The following is a 26,015-nucleotide window of genomic DNA, read 5'->3' on the forward strand; positions in this document are numbered from 1 at the left end:
AAAATAGAAAAGAATCGTTATGAATGGTCTTTTGTCTTAATTTTATACCAAGGATTTCCTCGAAACATTGAAAATCTTCTCTCTTTCGGTAGAAATAAAAACGAGAATCGCCTTCCACCGAGATTTCAGAATAATATGGACCATCTCTGATTTACTATGGAGATATTACGAGTAGCTTAACGTCGTTTCGAACAAGTATGCTGTTATGTCTTAATCACAATGTCCTATCCGGTATTTTAAGACATCTGAAAAAACTGAAGTTTCATAATCTCTTTTTACGACCATTGAGTTCCTTCTTTCGATTAAAAATATTTAGCAATTATTTCGTTACAGTCAGTAGAACGTACCTTGGCTTACAAAATTAAGAGCACCGAGGGAGTTTAAAATATTTCAACATATTTTAAAGAATGATGTAATACTAGCCATTTTAATACTTTAACTAAGGCAATATAGTAAGTGGGTCAAGTTAATTGGATGATCGATTTATGGAGCAGGAGATTAAGTAAAGTGGTGTATAATTATATCTTTTTTCTACAAATATATCAGAAAAATTGTACTCTTCATTATCAATAATTGATAGGAGACAAATTCTTCAACAGTTTGAAATAACTTGTGTCCTGGGAAGTTTAAAAGCTGCACACGCACAACATCTCTGTATTCTCTGAATCGCTTTCCGCTCGCACCCATACACTCTACAAGAAAGGTTCTCCGGCTCTTCTCTCACGTGTATCATTCGTAATTCTGTTACTCAGATCACTGGTCGCAGGGCGCGCGCACAGAGATTCGTATCAGCCCGCGTAATTTAGCTTCGTTTTACGTTAATCTGTCTTCATCTTCTCGTGGTTGTGTGTTCATCAATGTTTTAACGCTGTAAATTGAAAAGGATTCGAGAATGGTGTGCGCCGGGAACGCGCCAGGCAAAACGTAATCTCGAAAATAGAGCCGCTTTGACATCAACGTGTGTGTTCCAGGAGAACAGTGGGGAAAAAGGCCGGTCGAGCGATAAAACCGAAAAAAGTTCGCTCTGAAACGCCTTTGTGTGTTTCATCTATCCGCGATGACTTTGAAAACTCCGCCTGTGCTTGAATTTCATGCGCGAAATTTTTTTCTAAATTTCGAAATCCAGCTCCGTCGTGTACATTTTAGTTTATCGCTCAGCCTTTATCTCCTCCCCTTTCGTATACTTTTTTTTCACTTTTTTTTACCTTTCTTCCTTTTTACTTTTTAATGGAACATCGAAATGGAGAATATTTTGCGACGCTCGCCGTCTCCGACGAGAGTCCTTCGACTCCGAAATAGCGACGTCTCTTCGTGTCGATTTTCGATTGAAATTTGGCGGAAAATTTCCGGAGATCTGCAAACTCTAGGCGTCGAGTTCCATTAAAACGCTTGAAATCAACGAAGGAACGCCGTGAATTCGGAAGAACAATTCGTGCTGTAGACGTGGCGGCGGAGAGGCGGCCGTAACCGGGTTGCGTTTAGTGGCCTGGGCACGACAGAACTCGGTTAATTGGCCGTTTCCTAATTAACTTCGATACCGAATCGCAGTTCCCTGGAAAAGTGCAGTTTATTTCTCAGCCGAGGAATAAATTATTTTACGAGTAACAGAGAAAAAGTTAGAACTCGCCGTTAATTCTAGAAAATTACGACCTCTTAATTACCACTGAGAACCAGATAAAACTTTGTATTCTCTTACTGCTAGTTCTACGAAGTTTCGAACTCTCTTACCAATAAATCATAATAGATGAAATAACGAAGAACTCATATTGAATCATCGGCTTAAAGTATAGCAGAAGAATTACGTTCGTATCATAAACCCGACGTAACTTAATTACTCTCAGCAAATTATTTTACACATATACCTGAAAATAGCTAACCATAATTTCCACAACGTGACACACAAGTTATACAAGAGTTGTAGGTAGTTTGTGACACGTGATGCTCCACGAAGGTCAGTGCATATTATCACTCACACGATGAAACCGCGGATAGGTTGACAGTCGAGCCATTAACCAACGCAACATAAAGTTTTATAAGATATATATATATATATGTATATATATTTCGAAATATGACGTGCCAGTTTCAAAGAAACTGCTCTTACGTTCGAGAGATTTTTCCGAAACTCTTCAATTCTCGTAACTATAAACTACAGGCTGGCAATTTTGGGTCAGCGCTAAGCTGCTCGAAACAAGGAGAATGAAATGATTAATGAAACCAGTGGCTCGTATCGGGAAGCCTGATGTTCCTAGACAGCGGAGGACAATCCTGGATCGTTTTTGATGGATCGACTGATCGTGTTGATGGATCGCGGCATTACACGACTTGTTACTTACCTTTGCCGGTACAGATCATAGCAACGATCCTTGAGTACTCTGCGTCGCGAATTTATTCCATCCAATTTACTGTTCTATTGGTAATTTTGTCCTAGAAATTTCATCAAGCAAACAATACGACAATAACGAGAGATTCGAAGCCTTCTCAGCACGGTACCTTAGAATCTCTGGAGTTGAGCTTGCCGCGTATACGTTTCATCAGCGTTGCAGCAAAGATCAAACATTTTCAAAGATTGCAGGGTTGAATTTCTTCTTTAAAACACTTTCACTGCCACGGTGGTCATTGGTGAACGAAGCCCTTGAACTTCTTACAATTGTAAAAATTGAATGAAAATTAAGAGTTAGGGCATTTTGAATATAACCGATAAATAGAAGATACTTTCAAATAAAAAATGCCCCATTGAACGATTAAACTTTTTATTAGAACATCAATAAAAAAAAGAATGAGAACAAATCTCGCATCTAACGGTGCACTGTGTTAAAACACTGTGGCGTTCTGAGCGAAACGTGTGACAGTCAAAGTGTTAACACATTACATTTGTGTTGAGGTTATGCGATGTGTAAACAGAGAAAACTCGTGGATAAATTGTAAGGCAGAAAATATACTTAAATAGAAGTGTAATTATAAGTAAGAATACAATTTCAGCTGGTCCAGATCCGCACACTAGCTGTGTTACCGAATAACTGAAAACCCCGAAGCCAACGTCGCCTGTCTACCGTTTATGGTCTGTCTTCGTTGCAGTCTTTTGTCTACGCGCTGTCGATGGCTTCAGTGCTTGAGAAAACTAAAAAGACCAAATGTAGAGTTTTCTTAGAAGCGGTGAACTTCAACAATTTGAATGATTTTTTTAAACCCCATAGTTTCTGAGATATTCTGTGAAATATGTTTTCAATCCTAATATCGAGGAATGTTCTCATCCCTTTAACATGGATCAAGACACGTGAAAGATACGTGTTAAATATTTTTTCCCGCAGTTATATTGATCGAACCGAATCAGAAAAAAGATTTTCTTTTATGAAAATGATCAGACGTACATATCGATGCTATAAAGTGAAAGATACGAAGTATACCGCTAAATTACATAAAGACTCCATAGGAATTAACTTCACAACTTTTACCTTAGGTTTATGAAATATTGAAACACGTGTTCCTCTCGCTCGAAAATCTTCAAGTGGTCGATTCAACCTTAAAAGTTCTGCAATCAGATGATCGTTGACAATTTTCCACGACTGAGAACGCGACATTTATTCCTATTTCTATCTGAATATTGTTATATTTTGAAGAGTTTCGGTAAAGTGAAACGGTTGGAAATTGGAAACGTCATTGGATATTCATGATCTGGCTAACGATACCAGGAACAGAGCGTATCAAATGATGAATGCTCGGTAGTTAATCCATATCTAGAATGGAGACTTCCGATGGTGGTTGAATCAAGTAACGCGCTAATAAAATCAATTCATCAGAGAATATGTATTAGATACGTCACACGTGAAAGCGCCCGAGCATGGTGGATATTGACGTCTACAATGACGATCGTTTGGTGGAAACTGATGACGTTTCAACGCCTACGTAACGCCCACGTGCATACTTTTTAAATTTCATCGAAATAATTACGATAGTCGTATCCTGTTAAATTCTAATGAGATTTCAAAACGGCTTGTGCATACATGAAAAGTTTCTACGGTTGTTCGAATACTTTTTGAGTGGGTGTGAATCTACATACGTAAGTTTTATAGAAGAATTAGCAATGGCAGATAACTACGAGCCTGGATTCAAACTTTATCATTTAATTTTCATTCGGGAGAAGGTTTCTTCAGAATGCATTAACTGCGTGAAACGCGAGGAATTCTCGCATAATTTCCCAAGGAAGAATCTCTCTTCATTTGTATTCCACGACGTTTCAACGAAAACAGGGAATTTCGCGAATCGTTCGTTTCGTCGCTGTTTTCCGATAGCTCGAAATAAACAGGCAATCGTCTGGAATCCTCAGCGAGAAAAATTCTCGTCTTTGGGACACAACGCGGAGATTGCCTCGATATAACCTGGTAATTCAATTAAATCAAATGGCATGTTGCAATTGAAATAGTACGAAGCAGCGTCGATTATTTGCTGTTATCATTACATAGATGCGCTTTTATAGAAAAGAAAATACATATACTTGAGAAAAGCATACACTGAAGTGAGAAATTAAAATATTAAATAGACACAATAATTACTGACATTCTGATATAAAATACTGACATTCACGGACGACACGGCTGTATTAGTCAGATACACTAACCCAGAAACAGCAGCCACATTACTACAAGTGCACGTCGCAAAAATAGTAAAATGGCTACAAGATAAACAAATAAAAGCAACCCCCAGTAAATGAACCATATTACATTTACACTAAAAAAATGGAAACCACAAAATATCCAATTGAATGGCGCGCACATAACACAAACAAGGCAAGTTAAATACCTAGGACTACGCTTAGACGCATAACTTACATGGAAGCATACTAAATCAATTACAGACAAAATACGGATAAAATGAAGACAAATGTATTGGTAACTAATCGAAGTTCTAAACTCAGCATAGAAAATAAATTAAAAATTTACAAAACGATGATAAAACCAATTTTGACGTATGGAATATCGCTATGGAGGACAGCAGCAATGAGTCACATAAATAAACTACAGTTGCTACAATCGAAGATACTGAGAACAATAGTGAACGCCCCATGGTATGTCAGAAACGAGGATATACGCAAAGACTTAAAAATACCAACGATCAAAGAAGAAATTGACAGGTACGCAGAAAAATACGAGGGAAGAACGGCAACACATTCAAATCAGCTGGCTGCTGAAGCGAGCAAAACTCTCATAGAAAGAAGACTAAAAAGAAAACACGCCACTGACCTCACTAAAGAAATAAAATAGTCAAACTGGAAGATGGTATCCCGCTAGGGGTAGCCATCCACATGTTATTTAGCAATTAAGTTAGAAAAATTTACTAAATGACCAACTGGACAAATTGCAAAGTACAAATTAAATAATAATAAAAAAAACTCACGAACAAGAGTTCCAAGTTCTGATTTCTTGTTCTGAGTAGTCGTTTTGCCTATCATATCGTCAAATCTCCTCGAATCTACGTTTAGCCGATTAAAGCTTGCGTTCAAAGCGGTAGTTTTTGAACCAACATTACAGTCTCATTATGTTCTTCCCGCCGCGAATAACAACAAGACTCTGACACTGACACAAAATAAATATTACAGAATCATAAGGCAAGAGGCGAAGCTGTGACTTGAGAGGCAATTGGGTTCGATATAACGCGGTTAATTTGGAATCAGCGAAACGCAAGAATAATCGAAGTGGGAGGAAATCTACGTTGTAGTTCCTCTCGAGGCGTCGAACTTCTCCATTAGCGGTGTCTTTGTTTCCCAACAAATCTCGCGTTTCCGTCTACAAGCTAGTAAAGGGAACCTTGGTAATCTCAAGTGGCGAAGGGGAAAGAAAATACAGGCAAGGGCGATCGTATCAGGAAACGTTACTCAGACGCTGTGCTCGCCGCGAGAAATCGCAAGCAACACACGGAAGCACTCGGCCAGTTGAATTTATGTCGAAGAAAGTGCAGCTCAGACGAGAACAACCCACGACGCACAGTGATTTAAGATGATTGTTCGATTGCGAGAAGGCTATAATTTTTCTCATTTCCTATTGTTTCATGTTTTATTTCTCTACGTTTTAAGAATTATTGAGTCGTTCGAAGAATTCATAGGGGAATTTACAGAAGATTCGAAGAGCTTGTGTCTTTACGGGATTGGTACATCGTTGAACGATATACAAGGTGTTCGTACAATGTTATCCCCTCGAAGATGCTTCAAATACGAAGTTACAATTTTACTTATAAAATGCGTAGGATTGAAAAAAATACGATGGTATCGGTTTTTGCCGTGGATGAAATTGTTACAACTCTTGTTGAATCGAGATCAATTTTGAATCTTTAAATAGAATATCTAGTTTTGTTATGTTCAAATTTGATAAAATCGAGAATCCTCAATTAAAACAGCTGCGGTTGTACCAATATATATATATTGATATAGTACATTTATAAAAAATAAAGGTCGAACCTAAATTAGAATGTTATTGATTTTAGAAGGCATCTTAATTTTAAGATAAATAACGAAGAGTTTTCAAGCGAACAATCTATCCTTCAACGATATACATACTAATTCTATAAAGAAACGATATCATCAAACTTTTCTTGGATTTCCCTATGAATTTTTCGAACAACTCAATAATTTTTACGATTAAACTTCCAAGAACACTCGATTCTGGAAGAGCTAACGGACAGACGATACCATTCAGTTAGATGTTTGGTGACTTTTTCACGATCACGCAGCCGTTGTAAAAAAAACACTGTACAACATTCGACAACTTTTTTTCGAAGAACCAACCAGACGAAACGTAGGAACGACACGGACCATCTTAATTTCGCGAGCACCTCATCCGAGGAACGTCACGTTCGACCTCATTCCACTAGTCACCGCGATCACGTAGCAGAGGTTGCTATGAAGGTCTGCATTTCGCGGGGCTCTAAGAGGACAGGAAGCGAGGCGACGAGACGCGGCGGAAGCGTGCCGAGAATGCACGCGATAATCGCGATTATTGCGTGCTTCGTGAATTTGTAGTTTCGTTAATTGAGTCGTGTTTCGATGCCTCGTCCACTAATGGAATTCTTTCCGCGGTTCTCTGCTAATTCTTTTCCCAAGGAAAGAACCTTTTTGCCGTTCACAGACTCTCCTTTCTTATATATTTCTCCCGAGTAATGAATTCCTTTTCTTATATTTCTTCCAGAGGAGAAGTAAATTGGTACAAAGGAATTTTAGAATAAAAGCTGAGAGTTAATTCTTGCTTTTTACGGAACAGTTTTTGGAGACGTAGGTAGTTGAAGAGTAAGGATTCTTCAATGAGATAAAATGTTTAAAGTAAGTTCTTATTTTGCATGATAACCGTAATAACATCAGAAAGTTGCAAGTTTCGTTTTCATCGGTAAATGAATGGCTATTATACAGCATAAAACAAATCATTATACCGCGTTCAATACACACTTGTTTTAAATGTATTCAAATTCAAATCGACTAATTTAAAAATAATTATTAGATTGTCCGAAAAGTTTCTTGTTTTTTGTTTTATATTATTCTGTCGAATTACGTACGTTCCATTTTGTTTTGTTGAGATAAACACCGTGCCACTTCACAGACTTGGTTTCACGTTTCTATGAAGGTGCACTGTTGTAAAAAAACACGTTTGCGAAAGAAGGATACTTTCCGGACAACCTGATATAAAAATATATAAATGAACGTATAATACGGCATCGTAAGGTTCGTCGATTAAAAAGTATCAAGGATTAACATCTTAAAGATATAATAACACCAAGTAATTATTCATTATAGCAACCATGCGTGTCCAATTCTACTTCACTTTCACTCATATACTTCAGCCTGAAAACCATCGAACAAAACCTTCGAAATGCTTTAAATCGCAAACGAAGCCACCTTTGACGAACCCAGAAACCTTGATCGGAAAGAAACTCGATTGAAGACCGAGCCCTGAAAGAACAACGAAAATCAGTTTAAGCGAAAAGAAAGAAACAGCTCGTTAGCCGATGCATCAGGGGGATGACTAGAGCGGGAGCAAATCAAGGATAAGAGAAAACAGGGATAATTAACTCTTCTTAAACGGAGTGTCAGAAGTCGTCGTACCAATCCTTCCTTTCTGGGCACAGTTCGAGGATCCGTAGGCGAGATTTTCGCTGCAGTCGAACGCCGAATCCGCGTCTCGGCAGTATTTAATTAGTGCAGAGGAATCGAGGAGCCAAGGATGCCCGGAGGTGGTCGGTGCTCTAACGAGGCGGCCGTTCTTTCTTCCGAAGTGTCCTTCAGCTTCTCCCTTGCTCTTTCTCTCTCGTCCCATACTCGACTGGTAGCTTTTCTTCGTCGCGTTGGAATTGCGCGACGTCGACGTTCTTGTCCGACTCTGCACCGGAAACGAATGGCTTTTCCTCCGTCGTCGCTGACTCTCTCCTCGTATCGTTCTGTCACGGTGCTGGAATAATTTCTGGAATTCGTTAATTGTAGTGTCCCGAAAGTACCGGTTGCCAAGTGGAATCCACCATTGTCTCGAGTCTTTTTCTTTTCGATGGTGGAAATGCTAGAAGAGGAAATGCTCTCGCGGTCTACCGCCCGGAAACGTTCTTTCCCTCGATTGTCAATTAGTCGGCGGGCGATCTGTCTTCCGAGTTAAAAGGCGAATCGCGGTTAAACCTCCTCGCCAGGCTGTTGACCCTCCAGGCAGTGCTTTAAACGGTCTCGACAGCGAATCCTTCCAGCAACTTCCTCTTATCCAACGCTGGCCAAATTGCCGGTTGGGTGGACTTTTAAGAACGGCAAATATTTCCCGTGACTCGCGACCGCTTGTTTACCGAACGATAAAGGGCGATCGCGGTATCGCTGCGAAGCGTTCTCAGTTTGTTTCGCCCCAATTTTTCGCCGTATTGTGCCGCGAGCTTCCTCTTCTCACGGATCGAGTTTCCACAATGTGAGTCGGCAACTCCAATTGACTGCAATTCGATAGCTTTCCTAGTTGTTTTGTCTCGGGTTCGTCTTGCACGATAACTAATAATATCGATGAACCGACCAGTTATAAGTTACGTTACAGGTTCGTTTAGAAACATCTCTTTTATAACTTTGCAATTTTACATTTCGACAAAGTTAATTTCCCGATTCTTTGCTGGACCTTAGAAATTAGAATCAACAGTCTTCGGTCTCTAGCAATCAACGAAAATAAAATACCTACAGATATAAAAATGCTTTGAAAAATAAATTGGATCACATTGGTTCAATCACATTTTGTTAAATAAATTCGATCTATCTATCTGTCTATCCGACGTGATAAAATTTATCTAATCGACGGATAGTTTGTTTCTCTATAAACAGGAAAGTATTTTCTATCAAAAGATTGAGAACGTAAGAATTCGAGCTTTTACGCTCCTCAAATAATTTTTATAACGTATCTCGAAATCCATACGCTGGTAAAAGACGAACAATTTTATTACTCAACGCAATAAAAACGATATATAAAACGCTACATAAACTCTACGCGAAGATGGTTATTCTCAACACGTGAAACATTCTTGAAAAATATCGCGCGATCTGTGCGAAACTAAAAGCCTGAAAAACTCCGAACGGATCTTGCACGAGTGCGATCCGATTTTCGATGCGCGAGTGAAAAAACGTTGGAAAAGTTGGTCGATCGTCTACTAGGAAGCGGAGATAGTCGGGAACCATTTAATCGTCGGCTGAGCAAACAAAAACATGGCCGCGCGATTCCGTATGGATGAGCGGCGGAGCGTTTAAGCCGTGTCGGATTAGGGGTGGCGATCGAAAAAGTGGAGGAACTTCCGGTGGTGCGGTGGATTCCGCCGGTTGTGGGAAAAACACGTAATATCTCAGCGAAGCGAACCTCATCTTGTCCATTGTCGCCGGGATAAAGTTGTCGCGCGTTGTTGGAAAATCACGGGGAAAGGGACACGGAAAGAGGGAGAGGCGCCGAGACGTCTCGACGCCGGTTTACCGCTGCTTTATCGGCGTCGTCTTCTCGCAACCGACCCGCTTCTCGTTACCAACCATTCTCGTCTTTCTCTCTTCTGCCATCGTGATCGTTTTCTCTCGATTTCCATAGGGTGTTTCAGAAATACAGTTAAAGTATTTGTACTATCATTGTATATACAGCAACGTCCACAGCGGCTATAAAAAGTATCTTTAAGATTTCTCATAAGATTCTTCGTTCCACTTTCGTAATATCAAATTTTTATACTGACAGTATTCTTATGTAAATAATATGCAATTTAATATACTTCTATCTAATTAATTAGTACGTAGTACGTAGATACTGCAATAAATATAATGATGTGCAAATACTTTCTGTAGCCGCTGTGCATACTAATTAATTACATTGACTCACGAAAGTAGCTGAACTTCTACCACGAAAAAATGTTATGTTTGTGTCGTATATGTGTGTTATTTTCTTTAGCGCCGAGTGAATGTCACGAATATATTGGTCGAATTTGAAAATATATATGCAAGTTATGAGATCTATTAGAAATATATATTTAGTAAAAAAATTAGCACACGACATGAACATGTATCTACTGAATATTATCGTCCATTCTCATAATCTCTAGAAAATATCTACTACCACCGAATATTTCGTAACTCCTGCCCTCGATATATTTTCACCCCTGTAGAAGCACAGTATCAAATTTCGGTAGCCTGCTTTTTAAATACCCTGTGTATTCCCCTTCCATTCTACCATATTTCTCTTCTAAAGACTTCTTCTCTCTCATATTTCTCTCTATCGATCTTTTCTGTTCCGTGTCTTCGGCTGACCAGCCACTTTGCTTCAACCATTTCTGTGCCAGACGCCAGATAAGCGACGCCGATGGATCCGGCGTCGGAACACAAACGACCAAGCCGAGTTTCCCTCGTAGAAATACAGAAGAGGAATTTCTTTAATGTCGTATGAGAAATGGAGTTTCTTTCGGAGAGGGTTTGCTTACGAGATGTTTGTTCGTGTCGCGGCAATTCGCATGAACGAGCTGGCGAATATTTCGTGAATGCTGTAAATAGAAGGCTTGCCGTACGATTTGTAGCGAAACGCGACAGCCGTGATTCGTCTAACAATTCTATTTCCTTGGCGCCAGACCGGAGACATTAACGCATTTCCCTCGCTAAGGGAATAGAATTCCTGTTGCACTCGTGACGTCTGTATGCGATAATCGCGCAACGATGTAACGCGAACAACCTATGGAACGCCTGATTTAATTACAACTCGCTCGTTATCGCTTGCTGTGATTTCTGTTAACGTTAATTCAATAGACTTGGCGCTAATATCCTCCTCTCGTTATCTCGGCCGACTACATGATCGTTATAGTTATTCGTACAAAATGTCCCGGCGAACTGTGGTCCATTCGGCGACAGGCTGGTTTTGCACGAGAAAACGAATCGAAGATATAGAATTTTGTCATGTGACACTTTATCTTCGAAAAGATGGAAAATTTGGAAAATTCAGGTATACTTAAAGTTAGCTAATTACAGACTAGGCTAATTACAGATGAGTAAACAATCAACAGAAGATTATTCCACATGTGAAAATAAGTCAAAAGCGTAAAGTACAATTTTTCCATTTCAAGCCTCGTTTCCAAGAATATAGTTCGAACGCGTTTAGTTAAGAATTAAGAAGAAAGAAGAAACTAAAGCAACCAAGCAATTGCTGCGACATCCTAATAGTTACTTTGGATAAAAGCGTGCTTTCTTTCGAACGATTGTAATCTCGAAATTCTTTTGACTCTCGTGTTCCATATGGGAACTCTGCTAATATCTTCTTCTCATCATCTCGTTCCACTAAAGTGATCGTTACAGTTTGTAGTTACTTCCGACGATGACGACATGGTGTAATTTCTCTCCCTTTTTACGATTAATCTCGAAATTCTTTTGGTTTTTACGTTTGACATAGAAACACGCCATTCTTATTTCGTTCCCTAACACGTTGACAGTCCAAATATTTAGCCCAGTTCCTATTCCTACGTTTATTCTTCGTTGTTTCTGTTTTCTTCATTGCGTGTGTCCTCGTTTCTTCGTTATATTTGTCACTATCATATATTATTCATAACTGACAATCAGCCGAGTAATTTATTTAACACGTTGAACACCTAAAAGCGTCATCAATCTGTCAGAATCTATACGTTCGTGTAGTCCATACGTCTATAAAGAAATCGAATTTTTAACGCAGATCTACACACGATCGTTGTTCCTTCACGCTAGAGGTTTCGTCTCGGCGCTGCGTGCAAGGTCAACCGAAAGTGCACAAGATACCGGCCCGATGACCTAGAGTTTTCCGTTAAATTATTCAACGCGCTGACATGGCAGTTTTCACGCCGATAAGCAACATCTCGTTACTGTCGTGCGCTTAGATACGATGCACACGAGCAAGTCTTCTCGCGCGCGTTTCAATAATATACGTTGCGTTGTACGGGGAAATACGTACGCATCATAGTGATTCTTCAAGTATTCAGAGTACAATGAAAATTGACACACACGCGCGTTTAGGTACGTAATTCGTGTATTAGTCATGTTCTCTTCCGCGGTTATGTTCCTTTTAAAAAGAAAACACCCCACTGATCTCACTAAGGAAATAAAATAGTCAAACTCGAAGATGGTATCCCGCTAGGGGTAGCCATCCTCATGTTAATTAGCAATTAAGTTAGAAAAATTTACCAAATGTCCAGCTGGACAAATTGTAAAGTACAAATTAAATAATAAAAATACATGTTCCTTAATTTACGATATCGTTGCACGGGTGGTGAGCAAACTTCCTTCGCAATTATTATTTATTTAGAATAATCACGATCTGTCGTGATAGCTCGTTTGTATCGAGCGTTGCTCTTCATCTTAACATTTCTCGGACGATATTCGCGAATTCGTGCCGCTTTCTTGCCAAATTGTCGGCGTCGCGAAATTAAAATACTTTTTATCGTGACCGGACCGAGGACGTCGACGTCTCGACATTGATATCGACATCGACATCGACATCGACATCGACGTCGACGTCGACATTCGACATCGACATTCGACATCGACGTGGCCGTCCCACGAGATGCGTATTTCATTTTCGTACGGAAAGAGACTAGAGAAGGTCGACGGACGATGGAGAAGAGAAAATGAAAGGAAGTCCGAAGGGAGAGAAAACGACCGAACACGGGGTGATATTTCAAGCAAAGGTTGCCCCTCGACGACTATTAGTCGAATGATCGTCTCGCTTTGCGTAAAAACGCTTGCATTACCAATCGAACGACTCTTATTTCAGTTGAACGATGAGCAGAAATTACAACCTGCGACTCAATACGAAGATGAAAATAACTCGGCGATAATTCGATCTTTCGAAATGTACTTCAAATAGTTGCTGTTAATATATTTCCTCGTGTAACTTGCCTATTTATCGTCAAAACATTATGGTACATTACGTAAAACGATCGAAGATAAAATCGGAACGCTTGAAAACACACGGACATCTGCAAGTCATTGGAGAACGCACGTGTCTTGCAGTAAATTCGTGTTTAAACAGACGATTTAATGTGGCGGAATATAATTGTCAAATGGCTGCAAGGTTTCTCAATTAATCGTAAAAATCAATAACACCACGTACTTACAACTTTATCTTGCTATTTACATTTTTATAAATTTCTCCTACATGGCGGACGAACAAAAGATGACAAACAGATAGCGTTGTTGTGACCAACGCGAAGAGAAGATCCGTACTTGTTCCGCGACATTTATTTCCATACTTGCATCGAACGCCCGAAGGAACGAGAGAAATCCCATTGCTTTCTTATTTCCAAGCGGTAGCTTGGAAATTATTCGCGGATCGCGGTGTCGTTTCTTTCTTGGTTTCAGGCGATAAGAGCAGCTTCCTATGGGCAAGTGGGCGGCATTTCTCGCTCTCGTTCCACTCAGGATATTTTTCGACGTTTTATTCGGATATGTGGTAGAATCGTTTTATCGAAAAGCCGATTCCTTGACTATCGGCTCGTTCTCTTTAACAAACCGTGGCAAATTGTCGCGGACGCACGCGGCGGGTGTGCCATTTCTTTGAAAAAATCGTCCCTTCGCCGTTATATTACGCGGCCACTTGCCAGAACTTCAAATCGAATCGAACGCCGGTATTACTTCCCATGACGTCATAAAAAGGATTTACGAGCTGAAACCATATAATGTTATTACCCGAAATGGTTATCCCTTTGGCCAAAGAGATTTCACCATATATATATATTATATTATATATTATATATATATATATATATAAACGCCACCCCGGACTATTATCTCTGCTGTATTTTAAAAGAGACGTTAGTGCAACAAATTTTTGTCCTCACGTTTCTCCGATATTTTTCTCTTCGATGGAAAATATTAGGTTGAGCAATATAAGTCGTCTGCTTGAAGTTCTAAGTAATAAGTTGAAACTAATAAGTTGGTGTCTTCTTAAAAGATCACATACAGTGTTATTCTCACTTTCGCTATTCTTTTTACTTTCACGTAATATCTTTCTGTGTAATTACACTGCAGATTTTTAAGCGAATTTCATACTTTCAGCAATATAAATAAAGAAATGAAACTTGGATACATACAAATTTATTTCGCCTATTAAATCCTATAACAAGTATCTCACTTTGAGTATTTTTCATATTTTTGCATGTTTCGTACATTTCGCGCGTTATTGTTACACCCTTGTTGCTTGCCTGGCGGAATTGCAATTCCTCGTTTGGACTCTTTTTAATTTCTCTTAAACGCGTAAAGATCTACGCTCTATATACATACGTGTAATCAACTGCCAACTGATTTCTCTCGCTTCTTCATAAATTTGTATTTTTTATTAAAAAATTGAAAGGCGTGTATTTTTAAATTCTTTGAAAAGACGAACAAACTTATGATTCGATGCAAAATGTTTTAAAACTCTCTAAAGGATCCTCTCCTCAAAAAAAAGAAAAAATAGAAAAATGAAAAAGAATAAAAATTTCGAGCGATCCTATATATCCAAATTCCAGTACTAAAAAGATCTTTTGTTACAGATCTGGTTTTTGCCGAGTGTTGAACAACAAGAACCAAAATGGCAGCCTTCGTGGCGAAGCAGATGGTCGGCAACAAGCTGAACGCAGTTAAAGGTGAGTTTTTATACATCGGAAAATTCGTTTTCTTCTACAATTACCTCGTTTTCTTCTGGCCTTCTAGAATTTCCTTGATATATAATTTTCTGGGGCAAGTAATTAACTACCAATCGCGTAGCTTCTATAACACGAAACTCCTCAATCATCACAACGCTTTTTACGGAATAAAAGAAACGGGGAAGCAGATCGGGGAATTGAGACCAGCAATTGCTACGTAAGACGACTGAATGCAATTACAATGGCCTGACTGACAGGCAATTTACTAATTCACGCGCGGAAATCGTTGATCTCCGTTTCACGCGACCAAGAAACCGAATTAACGAAGAACGCTTGATTCGGAAGCGATCGACCGCGAAACGAGAAGACATCTTGTTTCATTGAATCAAGCCTGGAAATATCTCGGGCAGAGGTCTTTTAAAATATAACGCGACTCGTGAAAGATAGATAACATTTTACTAATTGGTAATTATTATTAATTATTTACCAGGCAAAGTATTTTATTTAAATACTTTAATAAACTACATGGGATGAGTAGGCAACACAAATTTGCACTCATACATTCCAAACTAGAATGGATAATAAATGCATCAAAGTTGGCTAGTATCATTCTGGCAATTGTTAAATATTATCAATTATTTATGAAACAAACTGTTTCACGCAACACACATAATACCACGTAATTCAAAAACGTTCGTAAGGTTTTCATTAGAAATTCCTATTAAATATCGAAATATTTGAGCAAATACCTACAGCTTTTGGGTGAACACCGAAGAGAAATAAAGGGAAACCGTGTCTCTATTTTTCAGCGAGGCAACGTCGTATGTACATGAAAGAAATTTTGAATCGTAGCTGGCATATGTTCTCCTCCATCTGTCTCATTCACCAAATATGCCGTAGTCTCGTACTATTTATCCTAATCACTGCAAAGCTTATGTCAAAGGCATGGAAGACAAGAAATGGAATAATTTCATTGAAGCAACGAAAAAAGACGAAATATTTTTCAAAAAAAAAAAAAGACTCGTGAAATTATAAATGACAGAAAGTCTGATTCTACTTGAATCTTCCTTAAAATTCCCTTCGAATTTTCCGAACAACCTGACATATTCATAGAAGGTTGAAATACTTTCATAACCCACTTATAGGAAAAATTGGGAACGGAATTTGCAATTATGGGTACATTCCAAAGAGGGGTGGATGATAAATGCGATAAAGATGAACACGTACGAGGGTTCTATCGTATGTTCCTTCTACTGATGATCATCGTACTCGTATTACCGATCGACAGACCGTTCCTTTTCCAAACGATATAAAACAGCAATAATAAGAGATGGTTGGCTTGGTTTCGCGATCGTGACGAATTAATGGTGCAAACGTGAGATCGGAAAGTGCCGTTTCATCGCTCGGCCACGCGAAAAGCACCGTTTCACCGCGTCTTAATATATTTCTTCGGTAAGGGAACATCAGTCTTTCGGTCGGTAATTTAGCACGCGAATTAAGATTGATCGCTCGCACGAAGCAGGAAGGAAGAAAGCATTAGAGCAAATGACGAAGCACCGTTCGCCCCCTGTGGATCGGCGACTATGGAAAAAAAAATGATTTGCTTACGCCTTCGTTTCCTATATATAGTACGGTAGGGTTATTTGATTCACCTAAATTCCCACACCTTAAAATTCAATCTTCAACTCTGTACAGAATAACGAAACTCGTTACATGTCATGAAACATCATTGATCTTTGGTGTAATAAGGGAAGAACGAGGAAATATCGCCTGCTTTAAGCCCAGCAAGAGAAAATATCAAAAAATATAGTAAGCTTCTGTTTAAGCTAAAATTATATAGTTTTTACATACGTTACAGAATATACGCACATTACATACATTGTATGGTATATATTCTAAAGAAAATACTCTAAAGAAGAAAATAATCTGCTAAGATAAATTAATATACACAGGCTAGGGAATTCTGATAATTACAAACGAGAATATTGACGTTAGTTCAACAAACTTTCCTTTTGACGAATAGAGGTGATATCTTCTTAGAAAACTGTGTCTACCGAGTCGTCGATGTAAGTACGCGATATACTTGACGATTTATCAGGCCGGTAAAAACGAGTCGAGTAATAATCTGTTATGAAACGTAGATGGCATAGAAATTGTTCGCAATCGGATTCGACGATTACTTAGCTCGGCTCAAATGTTCTTCCGACACAAATAACCATACTTTACGGCGCGCACCATCAATCACGATATAGTCAACAAAGAAAAGATTCGATTCGATTTCTTCGAAAACGAAGGGCCACGCGGAAAGATTGTATTGCATATTTCCGATTCATATTTTCACTTCGAATCACCTGCTTACCTATTATGCCGCGATTAACAGGACACCTTGTATATAAATATTTTTAACTCTATCGATCCGAGTTAAAAGAATCGTTTCTTAACGCGTACTCAAGCGACTGATAATACTCGAAATAGAATCTTTACCCGGTTGCTTCGCTGGTTTAATGCTGTTCACGTAACTGTGTCAGCGACGTGTATAAAAAGCTTGGCCGCGAAGCAAAGCGAGCCAGCGACGTTAATAAGCTCGACAAACGTGGCTCGACTCCCGACGTTTCCGATTATACGGAATAATATACTGCATTAAAGTCAAGTTGGTCATAGTTGACGACTCTAACACGATGCTTTTCCATCGTTGCTTCATCTCGAAAGACAGAAGCAGATGCGGCTAAATATCACTCTGTTAATCGTGCAATCGCGAGATTAAAGCGAATGACCAGAGCAGACGTACATTTGATTAAAATATCTGCAAGTGCCATCGAGTTCTCGAAAATTCCTATGCAGCGTTCCAACGTCGATCGATTATATCATTCGCGACTAATTTTGTTATCCAGCTTGATGATAATCGGTAGCGGCAAATCAAATTTCAAAGCTAATAATTTCATCGGTTTGCGATTAATCGCCCGCATAGTTCCAATCTCTTCTCCTTCAATCCCTCTTACCTTCTAGGTCATACGAGCTCCTTTCACAAATTAAATTGAACGGCACATTTTACGATGAAATTTTTCAAGAAGTTGCTGATCATACCGAATGAAGATATTTGGAGGGAGATGTCCGTGTATGCAGAAAGTATTAGAAAGATGTATACGTTCTGCGACAGAAGAAAAATATATAAAAATATAAAAATTGTAATAGTAATTGTAGAATTTCGATTATACATATGTTTCGCTCATTTTTGCTCTACCAATCTCCCTGGGCTATTAAATTGCATATCTTTTTTAATGTTAGTAATTTCGTTCGCGTATATATATATATCTATATCCCTTACAATCGGATGAATTAAACGTACATACTAATTAAACGTTAATTTTAGGTGAAACTGAAAAGAAATGCGTTACTTGAACTAAATTTTGCGCTTCTGGAGAAAATAAAAAGCAGAGATTATAAGGACGATCCGGAAACGTTGCAATATCCTAGCTTGTGTCTCACAGACGAACGAATATCCACGATATTTACCGGGATAACCGATGTTTCGAATAACCGAGGTTCTACCGTGCTAAATTTATACAGACATTAAGGAACGAATACAAATCAGCTTTGACTCCTACAATTATGATAGTTGCTCGAGGCAGTTACCGTAAACGTTCAGACGCTTTTGATTATGGCTATTGCTGGACGTTGCCAAGGTGTCCAGTGGGATTGCATGCCATTCCAATTTCTTCTAGAAACGCTGCCAGTCATAACATTCATTAAAATGTGTACGTTATGTATATTGTACTATGAGTAATTAATATGTGCGTTACTTATCATCATCATCATCATTATCATCATGGATACTGAAAAATGAAATCGGTTCTTGTAATAAATTTTACTCATATGGTTATATAACAATCTCTTTTTAAATGTATTTGTCGAATCAGCACGCACGTGACCTTTAAATCCTGGTAGCAGACGATAAAAGTTCCTTCCTCAAAAGGATGATCCTGGCACAGAGAATACCCATCTCGATCTTCTTCGGCAAAAGAACGCTGAATCCGTATTTCAGCGGGCCAGTTTAATTTTCCGCGGATTTTACCACGCGTATTTCGCGTGGCCAGGGGAAACGTCGCTCTGCGAACGGGACACTCGATCGTTGTTATTCGAGTTACAATTACAAGTTGGCTAGTTAGAGCGGGAATTGAAGAGGAGCAGAGCGTAGGCCGGGAGCCGACGCGTCGCCAGCTGGCTTGTCGGCTTGCTGGCAGGTTGAACGATGGCCCGCAATAAAACTTGTGTCATTAAGGGAAAGTTTTAGCCTCCGCGAACGCCACGGGAACGAACCGTATCACGGGGAATCCGTAATGGGAAAATGGGGACCTTCGTCAAACGAACCAGCCCCGACCTCGAATCTTTCTTCGGGTAAAGCTTAACTCACTTGGACGCGATCAATCCATCCTTCTTCCCATCTCGTGGCTTTCCCAACCTCCTACCATCTCGATACCGCGACTTCTTCCACTTATTTTTACTCAGCCGCTCTCCCAATGTCCACCATTATACATAGAATTAGATATATCGAACTCGTAGTCGAGTGATTCAACGTTTTCGTACGATCCTTCTACGTGGTCGGTTAAAACGCATCGGCAAATGTTTCTTGTAATAGTGGTCTCTTGTAGAAGTGTACAGAAAACAAACCCAATTTCAAGAGTTGAGACTGGTAATCGCGTAGATTGCTCCTCTTGCAATCCCAGATTACAGATCGGAATCCCAATGGATCCTTTTCGATTCTTCTCGACTAAATTCTGGAAATTAATGTTGCTGGCTTTCGCGTACTTTTTTCGATCTTTTATCTCCAATAAATTCGCCAAACTAATATTCTCGATTTTCATCGTTATCTCCTCTCTTATTTTTCGTTTGAAATAAATTCCCCAAATTAACATTCTCTTATCCTTTATCTCGAATGAATCCGCCAAATGAATATTCTTAATTTTTATTACCATTTTCCATCTCAAATAAATTGTCCAAATGAATATTCTTTTATCTTCTATCTCAAATACACCCGGCAATTTAATTTTCTTCGTTTTCACTGCCTTTTCTTTGTTCATTTCTCAACACAAATATATTCTCCAAACGAATATTCTTTATTTTCACCTCTCTTGGCTCTCGGCTCGGTTAGTTTATACTTTGAGATATAAAATCCGATAACAAGAAACGTCGATGCCTTTCGACATTAAAAACTCTGTCGAGGTAAAGCGATATTTAGAATACTTTCCAATTTCGATAAATAGCAATAATTCTTCAAAAGTATATAAATAGTTCATCTCGATACCATTGACAGGTTCACTCTGAATGAATCACGGTTCTTAACCGTTTCCCTAGCAATTATCACAGTTTGTCCGTCACGGTGTAAAGCAAAGCGGAGTGAAGAGGAACAGAGACGGAAGTTCCAAGTGCCGGAAACCCCCAGTGGTTTGTTCGGGGGTGCGACGGGGTTTAACGGGAAATGCGGTGGGAAACTTTCGCCAAGCTTCAAAGAGTGGATGAATCGAATGGCAATTAGTTTGGAGATGACCTGAATGCAAGATAGGACATTGGGCTGAGAACATATATAGGGTGAGCCAAGAAGGAAGAGGAGGAGAAATGATAGAAGAGTCAAATGGGAGAAAAAAGTGTTAGAAGAAGCGTTAGAATAAAGGATCTTTTCGAGGAAGAAGATCATCGAGTGGATAAGGAGGGAAAAAATTGATAGAAGGGCGTTGAATAAAAAGCTGTTATACGATGTGTAAGAAAAAGGGGTGATAGGGGAAAAGAGATTAAGCAAAGAGGGTGACAGAAAGAACAGGGGTGTACGAATTAGACTGAGTATCAGGGAAAGTGTGAACAATAACGACGAACATCAGTGCGTCGCAATTTCGAATATTAATCTTCTATAAGGTTTCAGATTTCATCAATATAATAGTGACAGTCGTGCCTTATTACAGTGCCAATGAGATTTCAAAATGTTTTATAAAACACGTACGATATGCATATAAAAGTCTTCAAACTGATTTCTCAATTTCGTTAAATACAATTGATATTCAATTTTCTAGAAACGAATACTTCCCAAAAGTTCACTCAACGCATAAAGAAGACATAAAAGTGGTGAATTCTAAGATAAATTGTGATAGAAAATGGAACGAATAATAACAGTAAATTCTAAGGTAAATTGTGATACACAATGTAAAATTCTAGGTTAAATTATGGTAAAATGTCATATGATAAATAATGGTAAACCGCGAGATAAAATTAAAAACCTGTGTTCGTAACATCATCACTTTCCTGTACTTTCCAATTTGTGGAATTGATTAATGTGGCTTTTAACCGGCTCATATATAAATTCCTCTGCTGGCCTCCTTTCCCAGCACCCCTCCTCCTGTGCTCCGGAGCATCCAAACTGCTGCAGGTTTTTCCTCGGTCAGCCGGTTAATTGAAATCCCGTGGATCGATCGACCGCGACCTACGCTGCTGTGCGGTTGCTTGTTGGAAGTCGACCGAATGGCTTTGGTCTTCGACGTTCAGAGGTGATGTAGCTTCCCCTCGAATTCTCTATGCATTCCTCGAGATGCATTTTCTGTCTTGGAACACACAGGGCTGGGGTCAAAATGACTTCGCACGATAAACAGATGTCAGAGGGTGAAATGGGGCGAAACGATGAGTTTACTGGAAATATGGTGGATCGTGTTACTTTCTAGGACGCGCAGGATATCTGTCACCAGAAAATTCGGCGTTTCCTCGGGAAATCTCCCTATTTCACGGTACTCGTTGTCTTCATAGATTCGACCGGATTCGCGGTTCGAAGGAGCGCAATAATCCCATTCGCGGCGGATTTATCTGCGTGGAGCGATTCCACTTGAAATCGTTGATATTCCCAACTGCGAACACCTATCGGCTTTTAACCTCGATTTATGTCGAATTGCTATGAAGAGAATAGATTGGCACGAAGAGCATCAAGATTTCCCTCTTGCACGATTCAATTAATAGCTACTCTTAACGCTGCACGCGAATTTCGTATATTTTGTCCTGAGAGTTGCGATAGATCGAAATATACTCGCGCTATATCGTCACGTTTCATTTTTGCGAAATATTATTATCGTCATATTTGTGCATTTTTTTCCAACGAATTCTCCAGTGGCTGTAAAAAATATTTATACATCGCCGTATTTATTATTGCACTGATACATTAGTTAATTAGACTTGACTATAATAAATCTCGTAGCATTTATAGTATTTTCAGATGATTAGAAAAATTTGGCGCTATGGAAGTGAAATATAGTACTTTTCTTTTTGTTTTTATTAAGTTTCATTGGATAATAAAGACATACACGAATCCCTTTTTTGTGACCACCGTAAATCGCTCATATTGTTGAAAATTTATCTTTCTTTACTGGTTCTGAAAAATTTCGTGATATATGGCTCACCTATGACCACCGTGTGGCAGGCAACGTATTCATTTTAATTTTTGCTTGTACGGCAACCAACACGACGGCATGGAAAGCTGAAAATCGTTGGTTTGATATTGTAATGCTAAGTGGACAACGGTTGTGAATATCTCGAATCTAGTTTAATGGTGTTTATACGTTATGCTGTTAGATAAGTAACAACCTTTACGCCGCTCTTTCGAGAAAACTTTCGAAATAGCCGAGCGCTCTAATTTTCGAATTTTCAGCGCGAATAGAGAGACTCATCGAAAGAAGTTTGTTATGTTTGGGATTGAAGAAACTTCGCCACGATGCTCACCGTAATCCCCTCGCAAATCCTTTGAGCGCTATTAGCGACTTCGTTGCCGGACCTAACTTCCGCCGGGTTTTCTCCTATATACGAACGCAAATATTATTTAATCCTTTACGCTCGTCCTGCTCTTGAACCATGCTTTCGGTATATTCCATGCTTGAGAAACCTCGCGACTTCTGCCTACGAAGGCGCGCATATTATCGACCTAAACTACTGCTCGAACGTGTCTGGATACTTTGTTTATTTTTGACAAGCAGAATTTTAATTTCTAAATTACAAACGAATCGAACTGTAACGATTTCATGTTACATTATCGATTACCGTGATAGTTACGTATAGTGGTATATTATAACTCGATTAAATTGACTTTTGAATGTATGCAATGGTGAAATTGCCATTCGTAATTGACTAAATCTTATTGTGGAATTATTCTATTGCTTGACTCTTCACCTTCAGGTTCTTTAATCTTTGAGTCATAAATAGAACGTACTTTTATTAATAGGAATAAGGAAATAGAACTTACATAAAGATTTATTTCTTCTATTGAAGAAAGTAAGAATTACTTCGCTTTGAGTATTTTTTATATTCTCGCATACTCTACAAATCCTTAAATCTCCCGTATGCAAATAAAAATCTGATTATGAGATAAATTAAGAACAGCCTTCTAAACTGATAGGATTACTTTTGATGTTAATACGATCGGTCGATGGTTAAATAACAAATGTATTAACATTATAGTCTGATGATTTCATAACAACATAGTAAGTGTTGTATCCCATTACTAATCTATGCTTAATTCGTATATGTAGTTTAATAAAATTTTCATACCGTTATTATAGAACGACTAAAGTGTCCGTTTATAAGCTATTTCGGTTTTCAGTTATTTGGAAGTTGTTGACGAAGCTACAAAGAAAACAGGGAGAATAAAATAAGCCTAGAAAACGTAGCCAGCCCATAGCCAGGAATAGAATATTAACGCAACCGATAAACCATCGATAATGATGACCGTTGCGCACATTCGTTTTGAATCGAAACAATTCACTGGCATTTGCATACCATTTGCGTGATTTATAATACTAGAGATAATTATCTTCGTATCCAGCCACCATAAATACCGCTCATGTGCATATTGCCACTCCTCTTCTCTATGGCCTCTTATGCCAATCGTTCTGCTGTTTGTTCACAGTATCTCTTCGTTGGTTGTATTAATTTTCGCCTTTCCATGTTTCATTACCTTGTACCCTTACTTTTTAAACATAACTTTTCCTCGTGTCTTTGAATATTTCAAAAATATCTATCGTCGTGACATTATGTGATATTCAAGATGTTAGTTTGTGTTCAAGATGTTCCCTTAACATACAGTTAAAGATTTGGCATACTTGATACAAATACAAGGAACGTCCACTATACGCTGTAACAAAACACAGATGAAAATAATTAATATTTTGTTAATCACTACATCTTGTGACATTTCTTGTTCTCTTCCCATATTCTTCATATAAAATTGTATATATAAAATATACAAATTAGCGTATTTCTTCAGTTCGCCCCATGAAGATATAATTTTACCACAAAAATTAGCAATTTAACTATAATGTAATATATTTGAATTTATTGCAGTCCCAAAGGCAAAGTAAATAAAATTCACGTGTCAGCCGATATGTTAAGGGAAGATGAGCGACGATCTTAAGTCACCGATGAGTCGATAGCAAGAAGAAAACTAATTAACGAGCCGATTGTCGCGCGTTCCACTTGGCCAGGCTGCACGTCGTTGCATCAATTATCTCGCCGTATCCGGGATCGCATCTGGGCCGATGGGCAGGGTTTGAACTATGGCGGCTCCAGGCTGCGGTTGGAACTAGCCAGAGCGTAGCTGCGATGCTGGTCGACCAACGTGTTCCGCGTGTTTCGTGGGAAACGCGGTAGAATGATCGTCGTGCGATTTAAACCAACTCCCACGTGAACTCTATTTACGATGCGACCAGTCCACTTTTTTCCCAGAGTTTTCCTACGACCGAATAAAGGCCAGAAAACAAAAGACTACGAGCCGACCAACAAACTTTTCCGCGACTTATACCGCCCCCATTTTAAACTATTTTCCAACGTTGTCGTTCTCTTCTGTGCCCCTCGGTTCTTCTTCGGCGATCGATGAAGAACAAGAGAATAGAAATGACTCGCAGTGAATTGAATTTTAATTGCTCGAGCGATTGTACGAAGATTGAAAATCGATGCGAACCTTGTAGGATGTACATTAATTAATGAAAGCTTTGTATGTAGTGCAAATTCGTGCGATAAGTTCGATACATGGTTCTAGACTAGGTTCGTGTCTGTGTTTCTATACTCTTCGAAAATATTTTACGAACGCAGAACGATAAGCTCGCGAAATGACTCATTTTATATGATATAGCTTAGTTTAGTGAGGACAGGATGAAATTTTAAATAAACGAATGGCGAACATTTTTATTTCCACGTGAAGCGATCCAACGCAACCGTTCCAAGTCATAGCATATTTCTAGCGCAGTTAAAAAATAATACGAAAAGAAGAAACACATAAAAGATTTGTCGTAAAAAGATTTGACAAAGAATTGTCGTATCTCTATCTTCTTTTTCTCGTAAGTCTAATGATACACGTGCAATGTGCATTGTTTCCTTAAATAAAAATGCATTTCTTCCTTCACAGATCGAATCCAACCTCGAAATCTCGTGAATGTAAAAAGGTATCGAGACAAAGTGATAGAAACTGAATAGCACGTCAGATATCGTAAATAAAATTCATCTTTGGGTGTTTCGTGTTATATGCAAATTTTCTATAAAAGAGATACGTTTGTCCTTCATAGAAATTATTGCCTGCTGTCCTCGCGCGAACCATAAAATCCTATCTTATGACGTGTTCTGTTAAGAAACCGTGAATGAGCTTATTGGATAAACTGAAGCAAATGAAGGATGCTGCACGCGTTTAGTATGTGCTGTACGTTCAGTATGATTCGCCGCTTCCACTTTTTAGTCAGGGAATCGGCTGAACGGGACACGCGAGTGGACACGCGGGCTGCGGGTATCGTACATCGTTTTCGAAAGTGCATTCGTGTCAGCGCCAGGGAGACAGCTGCGCCGTGATGGCTCGTTGAAATGACTAGACCGGCCCTCGAATAAATCACGAGGCGCATAATTAATTG

General features: G+C 38.9%; 1 protein-coding gene and 1 long non-coding RNA gene across 9 annotated transcripts in view; one reads left to right on the forward strand and one right to left on the reverse strand.

The window, feature by feature from the left end:
• Positions 1–26,015, forward strand: part of LOC126870003 (complexin) — a 325,327-nt gene that overhangs the window by 111,641 nt on the left and 187,671 nt on the right. Inside the window, exon 2 of the mRNA XM_050627302.1 lies at positions 15,007–15,099. Within this exon, the coding sequence (XP_050483259.1) occupies positions 15,045–15,099 (55 nt within the window). The 5' untranslated portion in view covers positions 15,007–15,044. The remainder of the gene's footprint in view (positions 1–15,006; positions 15,100–26,015) is intronic.
• The window catches only part of LOC126870014 (uncharacterized), a 302,893-nt gene that overhangs the window by 57,004 nt on the left and 219,874 nt on the right, over positions 1–26,015 (reverse strand). Inside the window, exon 6 of one of the 8 annotated variants that reach the window (XR_007691077.1) lies at positions 19,834–21,682. The exons of 5 other annotated variants lie outside the window; for them this stretch is intronic. This is a non-coding gene — a long non-coding RNA (uncharacterized LOC126870014). Of the gene's footprint in view, positions 1–19,833; positions 21,687–22,445; positions 24,254–26,015 lie in introns of those variants that run through there. 2 more of the 8 variants (XR_007691075.1, XR_007691079.1) reach the window with 2 other exon arrangements.

This window comes from Bombus huntii, chromosome 10 (genome assembly GCF_024542735.1).
Source record: "Bombus huntii isolate Logan2020A chromosome 10, iyBomHunt1.1, whole genome shotgun sequence".
Taxonomy (NCBI): domain Eukaryota; kingdom Metazoa; phylum Arthropoda; class Insecta; order Hymenoptera; family Apidae; genus Bombus; species Bombus huntii.